The sequence below is a fragment of the Canis lupus genome, chromosome 21 (assembly GCF_003254725.2).
Source record: "Canis lupus dingo isolate Sandy chromosome 21, ASM325472v2, whole genome shotgun sequence".
NCBI lineage: Eukaryota > Metazoa > Chordata > Mammalia > Carnivora > Canidae > Canis > Canis lupus.
Window position 1 is genome coordinate 30,561,855 of NC_064263.1, and position 17,565 is coordinate 30,579,419.

Genomic DNA, 17,565 nt, shown 5'->3' on the forward strand with positions numbered 1-17,565 from the left:
TATTTATGGATATGTCTCCTCAGGCAAAGGAAACAAAAGCAAAAATAGATATTGGGACTACAAAATAAAAAGCTTCTTCACCGTGGCAGAAACTATCAACAAAACAAAAAGGTAACCTGGTGAATAGGAGAAGATACTTGCAGATGATATATTCAATAGGGGGTAATATAAAATATATATAAAGAACTTATACAGCTCAAGAGCAAAAAAGCAAACAATCCAATTAAAAAGTGGGTAGAAACCTGAATAGACATTTTTTCATGGATCATTTAGTTGGAATTTGAGAGCAGCTGTGATAGAAATTTTCATTCATTCACTCATTTATTAATTTAGTAAACATTTATTGAGTACCAACCATGTGCAGTTACCATGCTAGAAGCTAGAAATGTGATTGGGAATAAAACAGGCTTAGTTCTTGTCCTTCTGAACTTTATATGCTAATGTAGTATGCTACCAGATTAACCCTGAGCTCAGAAGGAAAAAGAAACTACTCATGTTAGTATGGAACAGAAAAAGCTTTAGTCTTTTTGCACCAAAGAAGGAGGAATATTGGGATTTAGTGAGTTTAAAACACACCCAGTAAGACAAAATAATACATACTACTGGATTTTGCAAAGAGGTCTTTGGTGATTTGGGACCAAGTATATCATATCAGCTCATGTAGGGTACTTGGCAGGAGATGACACATGGGCAGAGGAGTATAATGAAGAACTGAAGTGTGCCATGAAGTGAAACCTGAGCCATAAGAAACACCTATACTTGATACAGCAGCATCTCTTTCCTTTCAGACTACACCAGAATGGAGAGGATTCTTGTTAGCCTGGGAATCACCTATTGAAAATGTTGATTGGCTCCACCAATGGAAACAGCATGGGTGTCCAAACGACCCCATACAGGGGAGCAGTTAAGGACAACTCCCTAAATAAGAAATATGCACTGAACAGCTAATGAGTGAGAAATACAATTTTGTTGGGTTATGCTACTATTATTTCTGGGTTCTCTGATTGAGTTATGATACTGTTATTTCTGGGATTTCTGATGTAGCAGGTGGCAAGTCTTATCTTCACATACAGTGAATGAGCAATTGAAAGTAGAAGTATATCCAGTTATTATAAATGCTTTTTGAAAAAATTATGGCAAAAAAGAGGCTATTTAGAGATTTGGTTTAAAAAAAAAGAAAAAACAAAGTATTGTTTGTTTGAAAAGAGAAATCTTTATCATATTTGGAGGCTGACTAATGTTGGAGGGGGAACTTTTTTTTCTGTATATTTTTTATTGGAGTTCGATTTGCCAACATATAGCCTAACACCCAGTGCTCATCCTGTCAAGAGCCCCCCTCAGTACCTGTCACCCAGTCACCCCATCCCCCACCCACCTCCCCTTCCACCACCCCTTGTTAATTTCCCAGAGTTAAGAGTCTCTCATGTCCTGTCACAGAGGGAGAACTTATAACACAAGAAGAGCATACAAATGACAGAGCAAACAGACAGAAAATGACCATGACCATGAGAAATAGAATATTGGTAATAACTATAAGGCCAACTTCATAAAAGAAACTGTGGGACTGTCCTACAACTGATAAAAAACCAACTTAAGACCTGGGGACAGAGCAATGACCATGAAAAGAATCCTTGCTTCCTGGTCTATCCAGTCAGCAATTTAGAAATGGGCCATCAGTGCCTCCTTAAGAATCCTGGAGTATCTGGACTCATTTAGTGAGAGAACAGAGTAGGAAACCCAGGCCAGGACACATGCCCAAGAGGACTCATTAACATCCTGTTTCCAGGACCAGCATTTCCAAGGGAGACCATTTCAGCTGAGCAGTAAGTCCCTGGGAATGTAGGAGTGGAATAAAGTAGAGAGAGTGGGGTCATGGGATAAGGAGCCAGAACAGCCTCCCCAAGGACAGGCACAGCAAGGTCTCCCTTGGGTAGCTCTTCCCATATCTACTTCCTCCAGATTCCTGCTGCTTTCATCTTTGCTCCAGACCCCAGCAAGAGTAAATGACAGTCTGAGCATCTGGACCCAAGCACTGAGTCTGACAACTTCTCCAGAAGAGCTGGATGGGTTCTCACCTGGAGAACTGAGTGATGGAAGCAGTTTCTCCTAATTATCCACAGCTGTGAGAACAGGAAACCCATCTCTGAAGGAAGAGCTCCACAGAAACTGCCCAAGGACTGTATTTGTCCTCTGTCTCTATTACATCTCCAGACAAGACCTCTAGAGGACCAGAAGGACCAGAAGCGGCCCTGACGCCTGCCTTGGTCAGACTCCTCAGACTCTTAACTCAACTTGGCAAAATTTAAACCAGTTGGAAACTGCTGGAAAAGCTCACTCTTTCCCCATTTCTATAGGACAATCTTTGACTCTCCACCCCAGGGCAGCTTGCATGGTTGGGCAGCTCGGCTTCTCACTACCTGAGGTAAAGACTTTCTCTCTCTTTCAGGGAAGTAAGTATCCTCTAGACATGTTGAGTTGAGAAACAGGGCCCAAAGCAGACCCTAAGAACTTAAGCTACTCTGTCTTCCAGGTTCTATGTACTCTGTCCTAATGCCCCATAGTCTTGGTTTCTAAACATGAAGAAAAATGAATGAAAATGAAGAAAGACATGCTACATCCCAGGTCTGAGTGTCTGCTTCCTGGTGGGAGTATCAGTACCTGTCCTTAGAGCCCAGGCTTTGCTGGCCTCTGCTGGGGACTTTTGCACCTCTCAGGTAATAAATGCCTCCAAATCAAAGGGCCAGCTAAAAAGCCAGATGCCTGTCGTATGCTCTAAAACTTTTCCACCATTAAAGTCCTGTGAACCCAGAAGAGACCAGTAAAAGAACCAGTGAAATGTCCTAATATAGAAGCCACAATATAGGAGAAAGACTTACAGAATGATTTGCTTCCCTTACAGATTCTTTGATGCATGGTCAAAATTGGACTATCGGGCTAGTTCCCATGATGCATGACCTTGATAGTTGTTAATCCCAGGTCCCTGTTTCTTCTGACATTTCTCTGGGGGTGGGTGCCATACCCTAATGGCAGCTTTCCAGAAGAGCAGTTCATCCTCCTTATGTCTGTGGCCCTTCAATCCAGTGTAGATATTCTGTCCCAGCAGGAGGAAGAGCAGGGATCTGGGTCAGGTGCAAGAGAAGGAGGGTAGACTTATTGAGCCTGATTACAACATGTAGCACATGCTCTTTTGCTGCCAGCGCCTTTCAGTCATTTCTCCCAAAGACAAACATTCTGATTGTCCTGGGCACGGCCTCCTCTTCACAGAGTTTTGAATCCTCCCAGGCTTGCATGTTTTCATAACCTATAATAAAACACCTACGTTGTCACTGAGCCTAAAGTTTTAGCTCATAAAAGCAACACCACATCAAACACACCAAACCCTCGACTCAGTCTAGAATCCCTTCTGCACATGGAGAGTGTGGAGGTTATTGGTCCAGAGGGATGACTGAGGTGGACATAGTTTAGCTCTTCCTGTGAGGCTTACATCTACAGCCTTGAGTGCTACAAACAAATGTAGACCTAAGGTATATGGACCATGAAGTGGAAGTGCTTTGTTGAAGTCACACTCCTGTACGTGCTTTAGGATTTTATATTCAGAACAGGTCTGTTAGGACACTAACTGGGGATTTAAATCATGAGACAACCATTATACTTAAAACATAGTTACAAAAGTAACCAAGGGCTTGGGTTCCAGGATATTGCTTTCTATTGAGAGAGAGATGATTTAATCATTCTGGAATGATGCATATCGAGACTTGATGTCCTGCATGATATTTTCATGTAGTGACCTCTTAATATTTAGCTATTGCTGTGATGTTTGCTCTCCATTCAGATGGTTCTTTCCTCAAGATACAATTAAAAGTGTCAGAACCTGAGAGATAAAGAGGTCAAGTCCATGTCCAGTAGGAAAGACATCGCCTCACTGGATTCACTTTGGCCATCATCAGGAGCCTGTGATGTTACAAACGAGGGGCCACCTTAGCCAACATTCACTGAGAATGTGTTTGCTTCTAGGCAACTGAAGAAACAACACGGAATGGAGTACTGGAACTCCACCTTGGGCAGTGGCTTTATATTGATGGGGATTCTGAATGACAGTGGGTCTCCTGAACTGCTCTGTGCCACAATCACTGTCCTATACATGTTGGCTCTGACCAGCAATGGCCTGCTGCTCTTGGTCATCACAGTGGATTCCCGGCTCCATGTGCCCATGTACTTCCTGCTCGGCCAGCTCTCACTCATGGACCTCCTCTTCACATCTGTTTTCACTCCCAAGGCCCTCGTGGATTTTCTGCAGAGTGAAAACACGATCTCCTGTGGAGGCTGTGCCCTTCAGATGTTTCTGGCATTGACGCTGGGTGGTGCAGAGGACTTGCTGCTGGCCTTCATGGCCTATGACAGATATGTGGCCATATGTCATCCTCTGAACTACATGGTTTTCATGAGGCCAAGGGTCTGCTCACTCATGGTGGCCACGGCCTGGATCCTGGCATTTCTGAGTGCTCTAGGCCATACCTTGTATACCATGCACTACCCTTTCTGTAAAGTTCGGAAGATCAGGCACCTGCTCTGTGAGATCCCTCCTTTGCTGAAGTTGGCCTGTGCAGATACCTCCCGATATGAACTCTTGGTGTATGTGACAGGAGTGACTTTCCTTTTGATGCCTCTTTCTGCCATTGTTGCCTCCTATGCACTAATTCTGTGTACTGTGCTTCACATGCCCTCAAATGAGGGGAAGCAGAAAGCCCTAGTCACCTGCTCCTCCCACCTGACAGTCGTTGGGATGTTCTATGGAGCTGCCACATTCATGTATGTCCTGCCCAGTTCCCTCCACAACCCCAGGCAGGACAACATCATCTCTTTTTTCTACACGGTTGTCACTCCAGCACTGAACCCCCTTATCTATAGCCTGAGGAATCAGGAGGTCATGGGAGCCTTGAGAAGGGTCCTGGGAAAATATATGTTGCCAACACACTGTACCTTCTAAAGAGGATTCATGGCTTGTCTCTCACCATTTCTTTTCCCAATCAAAAATTGTACACAACTGGTCTTTATGTGGTACTATGTTCAAGTAGATAGAAACACTTAAATAATTTCTATTTCAATATAGTTGTGAGCATTGACACCTTAAGCTGTACTCACATGGGACACACCACCTTGACCTTGTAAAAGGAACTAGATGTCCGTATTGTAAAAGATACTAGAAGAAGTAAAGCATGAACTGAGTATCATAGACTCACTTCATGGTAGGGCATCATCCTGACATGATTAGCAAGTAAGTCGACCAAGTTTCAGTTTCAATATCATGCAGCAGTGAGAAACAGCATTAGTTTTAGGGTGACCAAGTTCAGTAACCTCTAAATAACAGAGGAGGACTGCTCTTTTCGGCAATTAAAGTTAGAAATAAATACCCTCATAAGATAAAGTGGCCTTCTTTATTAGGTTTTTCAAGCAATTATTTAGAAATAGTAATAGTTTTGTAACTGCATTTGTACTCAAGACTTTAGAAGTAGTCCATATTGAATAAAGATAATACCTATTTTGAGATAGTGAATAATGAAAATAGTGCATTGTTATAGTGTTTAAAAATAAACAAGAGATGAATAATATAGAATGTGAAGGTACCAGATTTGATTCAATATAGACACAGTAACAGAGACATCTGTTGCATAGACTACTTGAATTAAAAAAATGTGATTTAAAAAATGTGATTTTACATGTGTAAGGATATATTTGAAACATCAAAACAGTTGCAAGAAGCTCATATTCTTTTTTTTATTGGAGTTCAATTTGCCAACATAAGGCATAAAACCCAGTGCTCATCCCATCAAGTGCCCACCTCAGTGCCCATCACCCAGTCACCCCCACCACCCACCCACCTCCCTTTCCACCACCCCTTGTTCGTTTCCCAGAGTTAGGAGTCTCTCATGTTCTGTCTCCCTCTCTGATATTTCCCACTCATTTTCTCTCCTTTCCCCTTTATTCCCTTTCACTATTTTTTATATTCCCCAAATGAATGAGGCCATATAATGTTTGTCCTTCTCTGATTGACTTATTTCATTCAGCATAATACCCTCCAGGTCCATCCACGTCAAAGCAAATGGTGGGTATTTGTTGTTTCTAATGGCTGAGTAATATTCCATTGTATACATATACCACATCTTTTTTTAAATTTTTATTTAAATTTTTATTTTTTGTCTCTTTTTTAAATAATAAATTCATTTTTTATTTGTGTTCAATTTGCCAACATACAGAATAACACCCAGTGCTCATCCCATCAAGTGTCCCCCTCTGTGCCCGTCACCCAGTCACCCCCACCACCCACCCTCCTCCCCTTCCACCACCCCCAGTTCATTTCCCAGAGTTAGGAGTCTTAATGTTCTGTCTCCCTTTCTGATATTTCCTACTCATTTCTTCTCCCTTCCCTTCTATTCCTGTTCACTATTATTTATATTCCCCAAATGAATGAGAACATATAATGCTTGTTCCTCTCCGAATGACTTATTTAACTCAGCATAATACCCTCCAGTTCCATCCACATCGAAGCAAATGGTGGGTATTTGTTGTTTCTAATGGCTGAGTAATATTCCATTGTATACATAAACCACATCTTCTTTATCCATTCATCTTTTGATGGACACCGAGGCTATTCCACAGTTTGGCTATTGTGGACATTACTGCTATAAACATCGGGGTGCTGGTGTCCTGGTGTTTCACTGCATCTGTATCTTTTGGGTAAATCCCCAGCAGTGCAATTGCTGGGTCATAGGGCAGTTATATTGGGACTTCATCAAGATAAGAAGCTTCTGCACAGCAAAAGAAACAGTCAACAAAACTAAAAGACAACCTATAGAATGGGAGAAGATATATGCAAATGACGTATCAGATAAAGGGCTAGTATCCAAGATCTATAAAGAATTTATTAAACTCAACAGCAAAAAAACAAACAATCCAATCATGAAATGGGCAAAAGACATGAAGAGAAATCTCACAGAGGAAGACATAGACATGGCCAACAAACACATGAGAGAATGTTCTGCATCACTGGCCATCAGGGCAATACAATTCAAAACCACAATGAGATCCCACCTCACACCAGTGAGAATGGGGCAAATTAACAAGGCAGGAAACCACAAATGTTGGAGAGGATGTGGAGAAAGGGGAACCCTCCTGCACTGTTGGTGGGAATGTGAACTGGTGCAGCCACTCTGGAAAACTGTGTGGAGGTTCCTCAAAGAGTTTAAAATAGACCTTCCCTACGACCCAGCAATTGCACTGTTGGGGATTTCCCCCAAAGATACAGATGCAATGAAACGCCGGGACACCTGCACCCCGATGTTTCTAGCAGCAATGTCCACAATAGCCAAACTGTGGAAGGAGCCTCGGTGTCCATCAAAAGATGAATGGATAAAGAAGATGTGGTCTATGTATACAATGGTTATTAACCATTAGAAACGACAAATACCCACCATTTGCTTCGATGTGGATGGAACTGGAGGGTATTATGCTGAGTTAAATAAGTCATTCAGAGAAGGACAAAAATTATATGTTCTCATTCATTTGGGGAACATAAAAGTGAAAGCGAATAAAAGGGAAAGGAGAAAAAATGAGTGGCAAGTATCAGAAAGGGAGACAAAACAGGGAAGACTCCTAACTCTGGGAATCGAACTAGGGGTGGTGGAAGGGGAGGTGGGTGGGGGGTGGCGGTGACTGGGTGACAGGCACTGAGGTGGGCACTTGATGGGATGAGCACTGGGTGTTATTCTGTATGTTGGCAAATTGAACACCAATAAAAAATAAAGTTATAAAAAAAGAAAGAAATGGGGTCTTGAAATTGAAGAGGCCTAGGATGAGGGTGGGGGGTGAGAATAGGTTTGTGGGCCCCCCCTTACACGGCAACCAGAACTAACCTCCACCCTAGCTACCTACCCCCAGTGTATTCAGCCTCAGCTTCCTCACCAACACTTATAGAATGCCAGTCCAGGTCCAGGTTCCTGGATGGGAGGACCCCTGCTCCAAGCTACTTTCACTTGAGGGTATAGTAATTTGTGGTCACTAAGGGCATCTTGCTGACCACAGCCATTTGCTGCTTTTGCCATACCTCTATCAGTAGTGGGGTACCTGGCCGACTGTACTCAGAGGGCATATAACCCATGGCCACATTCTTTTTTAGGAAGGGAGAGGGGCAGCCACTGGTCACTGTACCAATCACGGTGCCCTCCATATTCAGGATGGGGCTGTGTACCCACACAGGTGCCCCCTCGCATGTTAACCCCACATGTCTCTGCCGCACCTTGCCCTTCAGCTGGCCAGTGATGACCGAGGCTCCAGGGAAGTCCATGGCAGCTTGGTGGCGCTTGCCCAGTGTCCAACTAAGGCTGCCTTCCACAGGTGTGGTGTGCTCATCGATGTCACTCCCATACAGGCAGAGGCCTGCCTCTAGGCGCAGGCTGTCCCGAGCTGCCAGCCCTGCCAGCTTCACCTCTGGGTTTTCCAGCAGAGCTGCAGCTAGGTGGACTGCCGCTGCTGCTGGCACCGAGATTCCCACACCATTCTCTCCTGTGTGGCCATAGCGGGTCACGCTGCAGCCGGACACACCAAACACCTCCATCACAGCACTGGTTATGAAGGGCAATTTCTTCAGGTCATCTGCCACGCCAGCCTGCAACACCTGGGCCGCAGTGGGGCCTTGCAGGGCTAGCAAGGCATTATCCACTACCTCCAGGCTCACATCATTGCCCATGTTTTGAAGCTCCCTGACTTTGCCCTGAATGAGGGCCAAGTCCTTGTCCCAGCAGCCAGCGTTGGACAACACATACAGGTGCCCCTCAGAGGCGCTGGTCACAATCAAGTCATCTTTGATGCCTCCAGCCTTATTGGTAAAAAGCAACAGTGTCCCCTGGTTTGGCCTTAGCTCTGCAATATCTCCAACCACTAGACTCTCCATCAGCTTCACCCGGTCACAACCAAGTATCTTGGTCTGCAACATGTGGGACACGTCAAAGAATGAGCAGTGCTGGAGTGTATGCAGGTGTGAATCAACGTGACTGTCCTGGTACTGTACAGGCAGACTCCAGCCTGCCAACGCCGCCATCTTCCTGCCATGAGCCGGGTGGAAGTCATAAAGAGGTGTCCTTCGGAGCACATCCTGCGGGTGGCTGGGTTCAGGGCCACCAGTGTCCTGACCTCCACCCTTCTCCCTCGCCCACCTCCAAAATCAGCACCATGCTCCAGCACCCTCTACCCCACCTGTGCCCAACTGAGCCTCTTGTTTGTTCTTTAAACATTTGATATAATTCCCCTGGGAAGCCATCTGGCCCTGGACTTTTGTGTCTTGGGAGGTTTTTGATGACTTCTTCAATTTCCTCCCTGGTTATTGGTCTGTTCAGGTTTTCTATTTCTTCCTGTTCCAGTTTTGGTAGTTTGTGGCTTTCCAGGAATGCGTCCATTTCTTATAGATTGCCTGATTTATTGGCGTATAGCTGTTCATAATATGTTTTTAAAATCGTTTGTATTTCCTTGGTGTTGGTGGTGATCTCTCCTTTCTCATTCATGATTTTATTAATTTGAGTCTTCTCTCTCTTCTTTTTAATAAGGTTAAATAATGGTTTATCTATCTTATTAATTCTTTCAAAGAACCAACTCCTGGTTTTGTTGATCTGTTCCACAGTTCTGGTCTCGATTTCGTTCAGTTCTGCTTGAGTCTTAATTAACTCTCTTCTTCTGCTGGGTGTAGGATCTATTTGCTGTTTTTTCTCCAGTTCCTTTAGGTGCAAGGTTAGCTTGTGTATTTGAGTTTTTTTCCAATTTTTTGAGGGATGCTTGTATTGTGATGTATTTCCCTCTCAGGACTGCTTTTTATGTATCCCAAAGATTTTAAATGGTTGTATCTTCATTCTCATTAGTTTCCATGAATCTTTTTAATTCTTTTCTAATTTCCTGGTTGACCCTTTCATCTTTTAACAGGATGGTCTTTAACCTCCACATGTTTGAATTTCTTCCAAACTTCTTCTTGTGATTTAGTTCTAGTTTCAAAGCATTATGATCTGAAAATATGCAGGGGACAATCCCAATCTTTTGGTATCAGTTAACACCTGATTTGTGACCCAGTATGTGGTCTATTCTGGAGAAAGTTCCATGTGCACTTGAGAAGAATGTGAATTCAGTTGCATTTGGATGTAAAGTTCTGTAAACATCTGTGAAATCCATCTGGTCCATTTAAGCTCTTGTTTCTTTGGAGATGTTGTGCTTAGAAGACCTGTCGATTGTAGAAAGCGCTATATTCAAGTCACGAAGTGTGTTATTTTCTAAGTATGTCTTAACTTTGGTTATTAATTGATTGATATAGTTGGCAGCTCCCACATTCAGGGCATAAATATTCATGATTGTTAGGTCCTCTTGTTGGATAGACCCTTTAAGTATGATAGAGTGTCCCTCTTCATCTTTTACTACAGTCTCTGGGATAAATTTTAATTTATCTGATATGAGGATTACTACCCCTGCTTTCTTTTGAGGACCATTTGAATGGTAAATGGTTCTCCAACCCTTGATTTTCAGGCTGTAGGTGTCCTTAGGTGTAAAATGAGTCTCTTGTAGACAGCAAATAGATGGGTCTTGCTTTTTTATCCAGTCTGAAACCCTGAGCCTTTTGATGGGGTCATTAAGCCCATTCATGTTCAGAGTTACTATTGAAAGATATGAATTTAGTGTCATCATGATATCTATTCAGTCCCCATTTTTGTGGATTGTTTCCTTGGACTTCCTCTTTCTTTTACAGAGTCCTCCTTAATATTTCTTGCAGAGCTGGTTTGGTGGTCACATATTCTTTCAGTTTCTGCCTATCTTGGAAGCTATTTACCTCTCCTTCTATTCTGAATGAGAGCCTTCCTGGATAGAGTATTCTTGGCTGCATGTTCTTCTCATTTAGGACCCTGAATATATCCTGCCAGCCCTTTCTGGCCTGCCAGGTCTCTATGGAGAGGTCTGCTGTCATCCTAATGCATCTCCCCATAAAAGTTAGGAATTTCTTGTCTCTTGCTGCTTTAAGGATCTTCTCATTTTTCAATTTGCAAGTTTCACTATTAAATGTCGAGGTGTTGAGTGGTTTTTATTGATTTTAGCGGGGGGGAATCTCTCTATCTCCTGGACCTGAATGTCTGGTTCCCTTCCCAAGTCAGGGAAATTCTCAGCTATTATTAGTTCGAATACACTTTCTGGTTCTCTGTCCCTTTCGGTGCCCTCTGGAACCCCAATTAAACGTAGAGTTTTCCTTCTGAAACTGTCATTTATTTCCCTTAACCTTTCCTCATGGTCTTTTAATTGCTTTTTTCTTTTTTCCTCAGCTTCCTTCCTTGCCATGAACTTGTCTTCTATGTCACTCACTCTTTCTTCTACCTCATTAACTATTGTCTTTAGGACCTCCAGTTTGTATTGCATCTCATTTAATTGATTTTAATTACGGCCTGATTAGATCTAAATTCTGCAGTCATGAAGTTTCTTGAATCTTTTATGCTCTTTTCCAGAACCACCAGTAGCTTTACAATTGTGTTTCTGAATTGGCTTTCTGACATTGAATTGTAATCCAAAATCTGTAAATCTGTGGCAGAGAGTACTGTTTCTGATTCTTTCTTTTGTGGTAAGTTCTTCTTTCTAGTCATTTTGCTCAGTGCAGTGTGTCTAAAAACACGTTGTACTGGAAAAAGGAAGAAAGAAAAGAAAAAGCAAAGAGAAAACAAAAACAAAAACAAAACAAGGATGGGTATCCTCTGGTTCTATATACGGTAAGTCCCTCAACTTCCCCTGGAGCTTTCCAGCGCTGCTTGGTCAAGAACTTGCTCTTCCCCTGTCCTTCCAGCTGGTCCTCTGGGGGAGGGGCCTGCTGTACTGACTCAGGTGTGTTCACCTTGGGGAGCTGCCCCCCCCCCCACCCCCGCCAGGTGCCTGGCTCAGTGGGAGCTGTTTACCCCATGAGGCCTCTGTTCCCTGGTGCCCCCCGATCCATCCCAGGCACAGGGTTACACCAGGAGGGACAACACCTATGGCAGTGGCCAGCTCTCCGCCCTGAAGTCAGCTCCCCCAGTAAGCACCCACAGTGTCCCAGTCCACACTGGCCTGGATGCTCTGAGGGTGAGGGTGGAGGTGGGGCACTGATCTGCACAACTTGGGGGCACCCAGTGGCAGGAGCGACCTCGCTGTCCTGTGCCCTCCCGGCCCCGCCTGCCCCAGGGGAGCGCAGGATCCTGGGGTGTGTCCCCTGCGCCCTGGAGTCCGGGGCTTGAGCTCCTGGAATCACGCTCCGGGCCCGCGGCTCCCGAAGGCAGCAGCCCCCAGCCCCCTCCCCGGAGCCCCCGCCTGAGCTGCTCCCGAGGCCCCGCCGGGCGCTCCAGCCCTTTACCCGCTGGGCCCGCGGTGTGGGGCGCTTCCTCTGTTAGTGACCCCGGGGACCTGGGGGCTCCTCTGCCCCTCCTGCGGTTCTGCCCGAGTTCCCTGCGAGCGCCTTTCCCTCTGGGAAGAATCTGGTGTGGATTTTTAAAGTTCCTGCTTCTCCGAGGCTGGGCTTTCCTGTCCTGGAGGCTCTCTCCACCCGGCCTTAGCCCGGCTCCTCGCGGGGGCCCCTCCCCCACAGGATTCTTTTTTATTTTATTTTTTTTCCCCATCTTCCTACCTTGTTAGAAGACCAAACTCTTCTCACTGTAGCGTTCCAGCTGCTCTCTCTTCAAATCTCAGGCCAAATTCAAAGGTTTTTCAGGATGATTTGAAAGTTATCTAGGTAAGTTGGTGGGGCCAGGTGACTTGGGGACCCTAATACTCTGCTATCTTGCCCTCTCAAATGAACAGTTTTGGCCAATTTAGTAAACATCAAAGAGATGTACAGATATTTTCCTTATATTACTTATTTTATCCTAATGATTTTTTGTAGCCCTTTAGAGGTGAAGATTATGAACAATTTGATAGTAATGTGTGTGTTAACCTTTGTTTTCAGTTTCCTTTTAAAAACCTGACAGGATTTGTTGGCTAGGGAAGTGTTTACACAGTTGGTGTAAATCCATCTTTTTCCTTTGTATTCTTCAGAAGATCATATCCTTATAATTCTCAATCTTAATTCAGAATATATTTACATATATTTCTTTTAGTTTTCCTTAATAATTTCATAAGTGATACTTAAGTTTTTAATTTTTTGCAACTTATTTTGGTACATGAAGTATGGTGAGGCTTTAAGTTAATTGTGCTTCCAAATAGCTGATTTTCCTATTAGCATTCTTAATAATCCTGAAATGTTATTAATTTATTGTTATTATTACTTTTACAATTGTTTGGCTATATACTATCTTCTTACAACAAGAAAGAGTATCTCTAGGCTAGTTCTGTAGTTGGAGTGGTCTATTAAGACTTTCCTCTAAAAAAAAAAGACATTTCTCTCTCATTTTTCCTCATCAACTTTTTTTTTTTTAGTTTTATTATCTATTTAATCTTCCTGGGTAACTTTCGAATCATTAGCTATATGTCCCCAAAATTCCATCGGTATATTCATTGCAACTGTATTTAACTCAAATCGATTGGAGATTTTGACTTTTTTGCAATATAGTCTTACCATGCCATTACATCACCCTAATACAACCTGTGGCTCTCTGAAAATACCATTTCAAAACACCTTCACTCTCAGCTTAGGACTTTGTATCATACATCCTTAAGAAAAGAGGAGTCTTACAGGAGTTCCTCATCTTTCCACTAACAAATTACCAGCACATCTGCACACAGCTTTTAGTTTTTTAAAAAAGCTTGTTTGAGGACAAACATTCCTGTTGTGCTTTTGATACCTAGCTCTCTTACTACTTGAAGAAATTGGTCTTGGAATTACTTGTTCTCCTCTGGATCATCTCTATCTCTATTGGAACATTTGTTAGAGGTTACAGACATGCACTAAGGTGCATGCCTACCCCCTAGCCCCTGCATTACAGTTGTGATTGTCAACAAAGCAAAGGTTTATGACTCAGCTTTTTGACAAAAAAAGTTGGTACATTTTATAAAATGGTAAATGTGAATTTTAATATCATTACCTATGAGGACCAATGAGCATGAAAGGGCTTAGAGATTAAACACTACATTCCAATGGTATACAATAAATTTTTATAATCCTCATACTTCAAACATTTGAAAACAATTTTGTGAGAATACTTCCAACAGGACTAACTAAACAGGATTTGTCATTAATGTTCTTATTCTCCAGCTCTTTGTGTGTCTTTCCCAAGATGACTTTCTGTCTTGAATTGTGCTTCCTTCTTAACTTGCCTAAATCATCCTGCTCACTTTTCCAAACTCATTTTTCCCTCTTTAAATGCTAAGTAGGAAGACTTGCAATTCAAGGCCTCAGGCAATATGTCATTCATTTTGAATTAAAATTTAAAGAGCATGGATTTTACAGCTTAATAAAATGAAAAAAATAGAATAAAATTGGGAATGCAAAATGGTTCAGTCATGGTGGAAAACAGTTTGCCGGTTTCTTATAAACTTAAGATACGTGTATACAACTGAGCAGGTTCACTCTGAGGTATTTACCACAGTAAACAGTCAATTTATACTCATTCGAAAATCTTTCCATGGATGTTTATAATGTTTTTTATGATTCACGGGTGGAAACATCACAAATGTCCTTCAACTGATGAATGGATAAGAAATTATGATACATCCATACAACTGGATACTACTCAAATAAATGGGAATGGTAAAAATCAACTGCAATGTAGGAATATGGTTAAATCTCAAGCATATTATGCTAAGTGGAAGTAGCTAGACTCAAAATGTATGATACCATTTTCTTGACACTGTGGAAAAGGCCAAGACACTGGTGATAGTCAATGGATCAGACAGTTGGCAGGGTTTAGGTGAGTGCTAAGTGAGAATTTAGGGGTTGATGAAATTTGATACTTGGATTTGATAGTGATTACATAATATACAAATTTGTCAAAACTTGCAGAACCATGTACTAAAAAAGGTCAATTTTACTGCATGCAAATTTTACCTCAATAAAAATGTTTAAAATAGGAAATGATATCTGTGTAAACGAATGAGGCTTTTAATATTCTGCTTCCATAGCTTTCTTTTAGCACACACAGAAAAATTCTATTTCCATCAAATTATTATTTTTTTAAAATTTTTTATTGAAGTTCAATTTGCCAACATGTAGCATAACACCCAGTGCTCATCCCGCCAAGTGTCCCGCTCAGTGCCCATCACCCAGTCACCCCAACCCCCCGCCCACCTCCCCTTCCACTACCTCTTGTTCATTTATCAGAGTTAGGTGTCTCTCATGTTTTGTCACCCTCAATGATATTTTCACTCCTCTCCCTTTATTCCCTTTCACCTGTTTTTATATTCCCCAAATGAATGAGAACACATAATGTTTGTCCTTTTCCGATTGATTTGTTTCACTCAGCCTAATACCCTCCAGGTCCCTCCACGTCGATGCAAAAGGTGGGTATTTGTCGCATCAAATTATTTTTGTCAAGATTTTAGTTTTACTATTTTAATATATTGGATACTAACCCTTTATCAAATATGTCACTTGCAAATACCTTCTCCCATTCCGTTGGTTGCTTTTTAGTTCTGTTGGTTGTTCACTTTGCTGTGCAGAAGCTTTTATTTTGATGAAGCCCAATAGTTTATTTTTGCTTTTGTTTCCCTTGCCTCATGAGACATATCTAGAAACAAACTGCCCCAGCTGATGTCAAAGTTGTTACTGCCTCTGTTCTTCTCTAGGATTTTTATGGTTCCTGTCTCACATTCAGATCTATAATCCACTCAGAATTTATTTTTGTGTATGGTGTAAGAAGTGATCCAGTTTCATTCTTTTGCATGTTGTTGTCCAGTTTTCCCAACACCATTTATGGAAGAGACTGTCTTTTTTCCATTGGATATTTTTTTTGCTTGTTAAAGATTAATTTACCATATAGTTGTGGGTCCATTTCTGTTGTGGTTCTGTTCTGTTGATCTTTGTGTCTATGTGTGTGCTTGTAGCATACTGTTTTGGTCATTACAGCTTTGTAATATAACTTATAGTCCAGAAGTGTGATGCCTCCAGCGTTGCTTTTCTTTTTCAAGACTGTTTTGCCTAAAAAAAAAAAAAAAAAAAAGACTGTTTTGCCTATTTATTGCTTTTTGTGGTTCGATACCAATTTTGAGATTATTTGTTCTAGCTCTGTGAAAAATGTTGCTAGTATTTTGATAGGGATTGCATGAAATATGTAGGTTGCTTTGGGTAGTATAGACATTTTAACAGTATTTGTTCTTCTAATCCATGAGCATGGAATGCCTTTGCATCTTTGTGTGATCTTCATTTGCTTCCAAAAGCATTTTAAAATGCAAAAATATATATTTCAATTAATGAAGTTTACCAATTTATTTAGTAAATCAATTTCTTTCTTTACCATGCACCCTGTGTTATATAATTCCCTAGGCATGATGTTTTTCTTGCTGAAATTACAGATTTTATTGGGTGAATCTTTGGCAATACATTTTTTATTGTTGGTTATTAATTTGTCTTCCCTCTTTTTTGTTAAGGTTTTATTTATACATGAGAGACACACACAGACACACACACACACACAGAGAAGAGAGAGAGAGAGAGAGGGAGGCAGAGCCATAGGAAAGGGAGAGGTAGGCTCTCTGCAGGAGTCTGCTGTGGGAGTCGATTCCGGATCCCGGGATCATGCCCTGAGTCAAAGGCAAGCGCTCAAACTCTGAGCCACCCAAGTGTCCCACAAGTAAAGATTTTAATTGACAATGACATTCTGCAGTTTTTTTTATTTTAATAAATTTATTTTTTATTGGCGTTCAATTTGTCAACATACAGAATAACACCCAGTGCTCATCCTGTCAAGTGCCCACCTCAGTGCCTGCCACCCAGTCACCCCATCCCCCGCCCACCTCCCCTTCCACCACCCCTAGTTCGTTTCCCAGAGTTAGGAGTCTTTCATGTTGTCTCCCTTTCTGATATTTCCCACTTATTTTTTTTCTCCTTTCCCCTTTATTCACTTTCACTATTTTTTATATCCCCCAAATGAACATTCTGCAGTTTCAATACTGTGTGTATTTATTTTTCTTTTTTTCTTTTTTGGCTCAATGATTACAACCTGATTCACTCTCTATTGAAGTATCACTGAGTCAGACAACAGTAACACCAAGTCTCACATGCCATGCACAGGCCGAATAGAAAGCCAAGGTAAATGAAGGGAAGATTCCATAACTATAGGCTCCATAGGACACATCTTAAGGACTGAAAATAATGTCCAGGTAGGGAGGATCACAAAGGAAGTGGTGGGGGTGGTAGGTGGGGAAAGATCTAGAAGGAGTATCCTACACTGACACAAAACCCACCTTAAGATCTTGGGACTGAGCAATGACCATGAAAAGAAGCCTTGCTTCTTGGTCTATGCAGTCAGCAATTTAGAAATGGGCCATCAGTGCCTCGTTAGGGTAGCATAGAATCCTGGAGTTTCTGGGCTCATTTAGTGAGCGAACAAAGAAGGGATACCAGGCCAGGAAACATGCCCAAGAGGACTCATTAAC

General features: G+C 42.1%; 2 protein-coding genes across 2 annotated transcripts; one reads left to right on the top strand and one right to left on the bottom strand.

Moving 5' to 3' along the window:
• Positions 1-4,036: 4,036 nt before the first annotated feature.
• LOC112667934 (olfactory receptor 2AG2-like) lies at positions 4,037-5,641 on the top strand. The gene has a single exon (XM_025459992.3). It carries the CDS (start codon positions 4,037-4,039, stop codon positions 4,985-4,987), a length of 951 nt encoding a protein of 316 aa, XP_025315777.3. The 3' UTR covers positions 4,988-5,641.
• A 2,385-nt stretch (positions 5,642-8,026) lies between these two features.
• Positions 8,027-13,917, bottom strand: LOC112667393 (aminomethyltransferase, mitochondrial-like). The gene is made up of 2 exons (XM_035703892.2): positions 13,859-13,917; positions 8,027-9,209 (listed from the first exon to the last, which is right to left on the bottom strand). Exons 1-2 carry the CDS (start codon positions 13,915-13,917, stop codon positions 8,027-8,029), a joined length of 1,242 nt encoding a protein of 413 aa, XP_035559785.2.
• Positions 13,918-17,565: the final 3,648 nt, after the last annotated feature.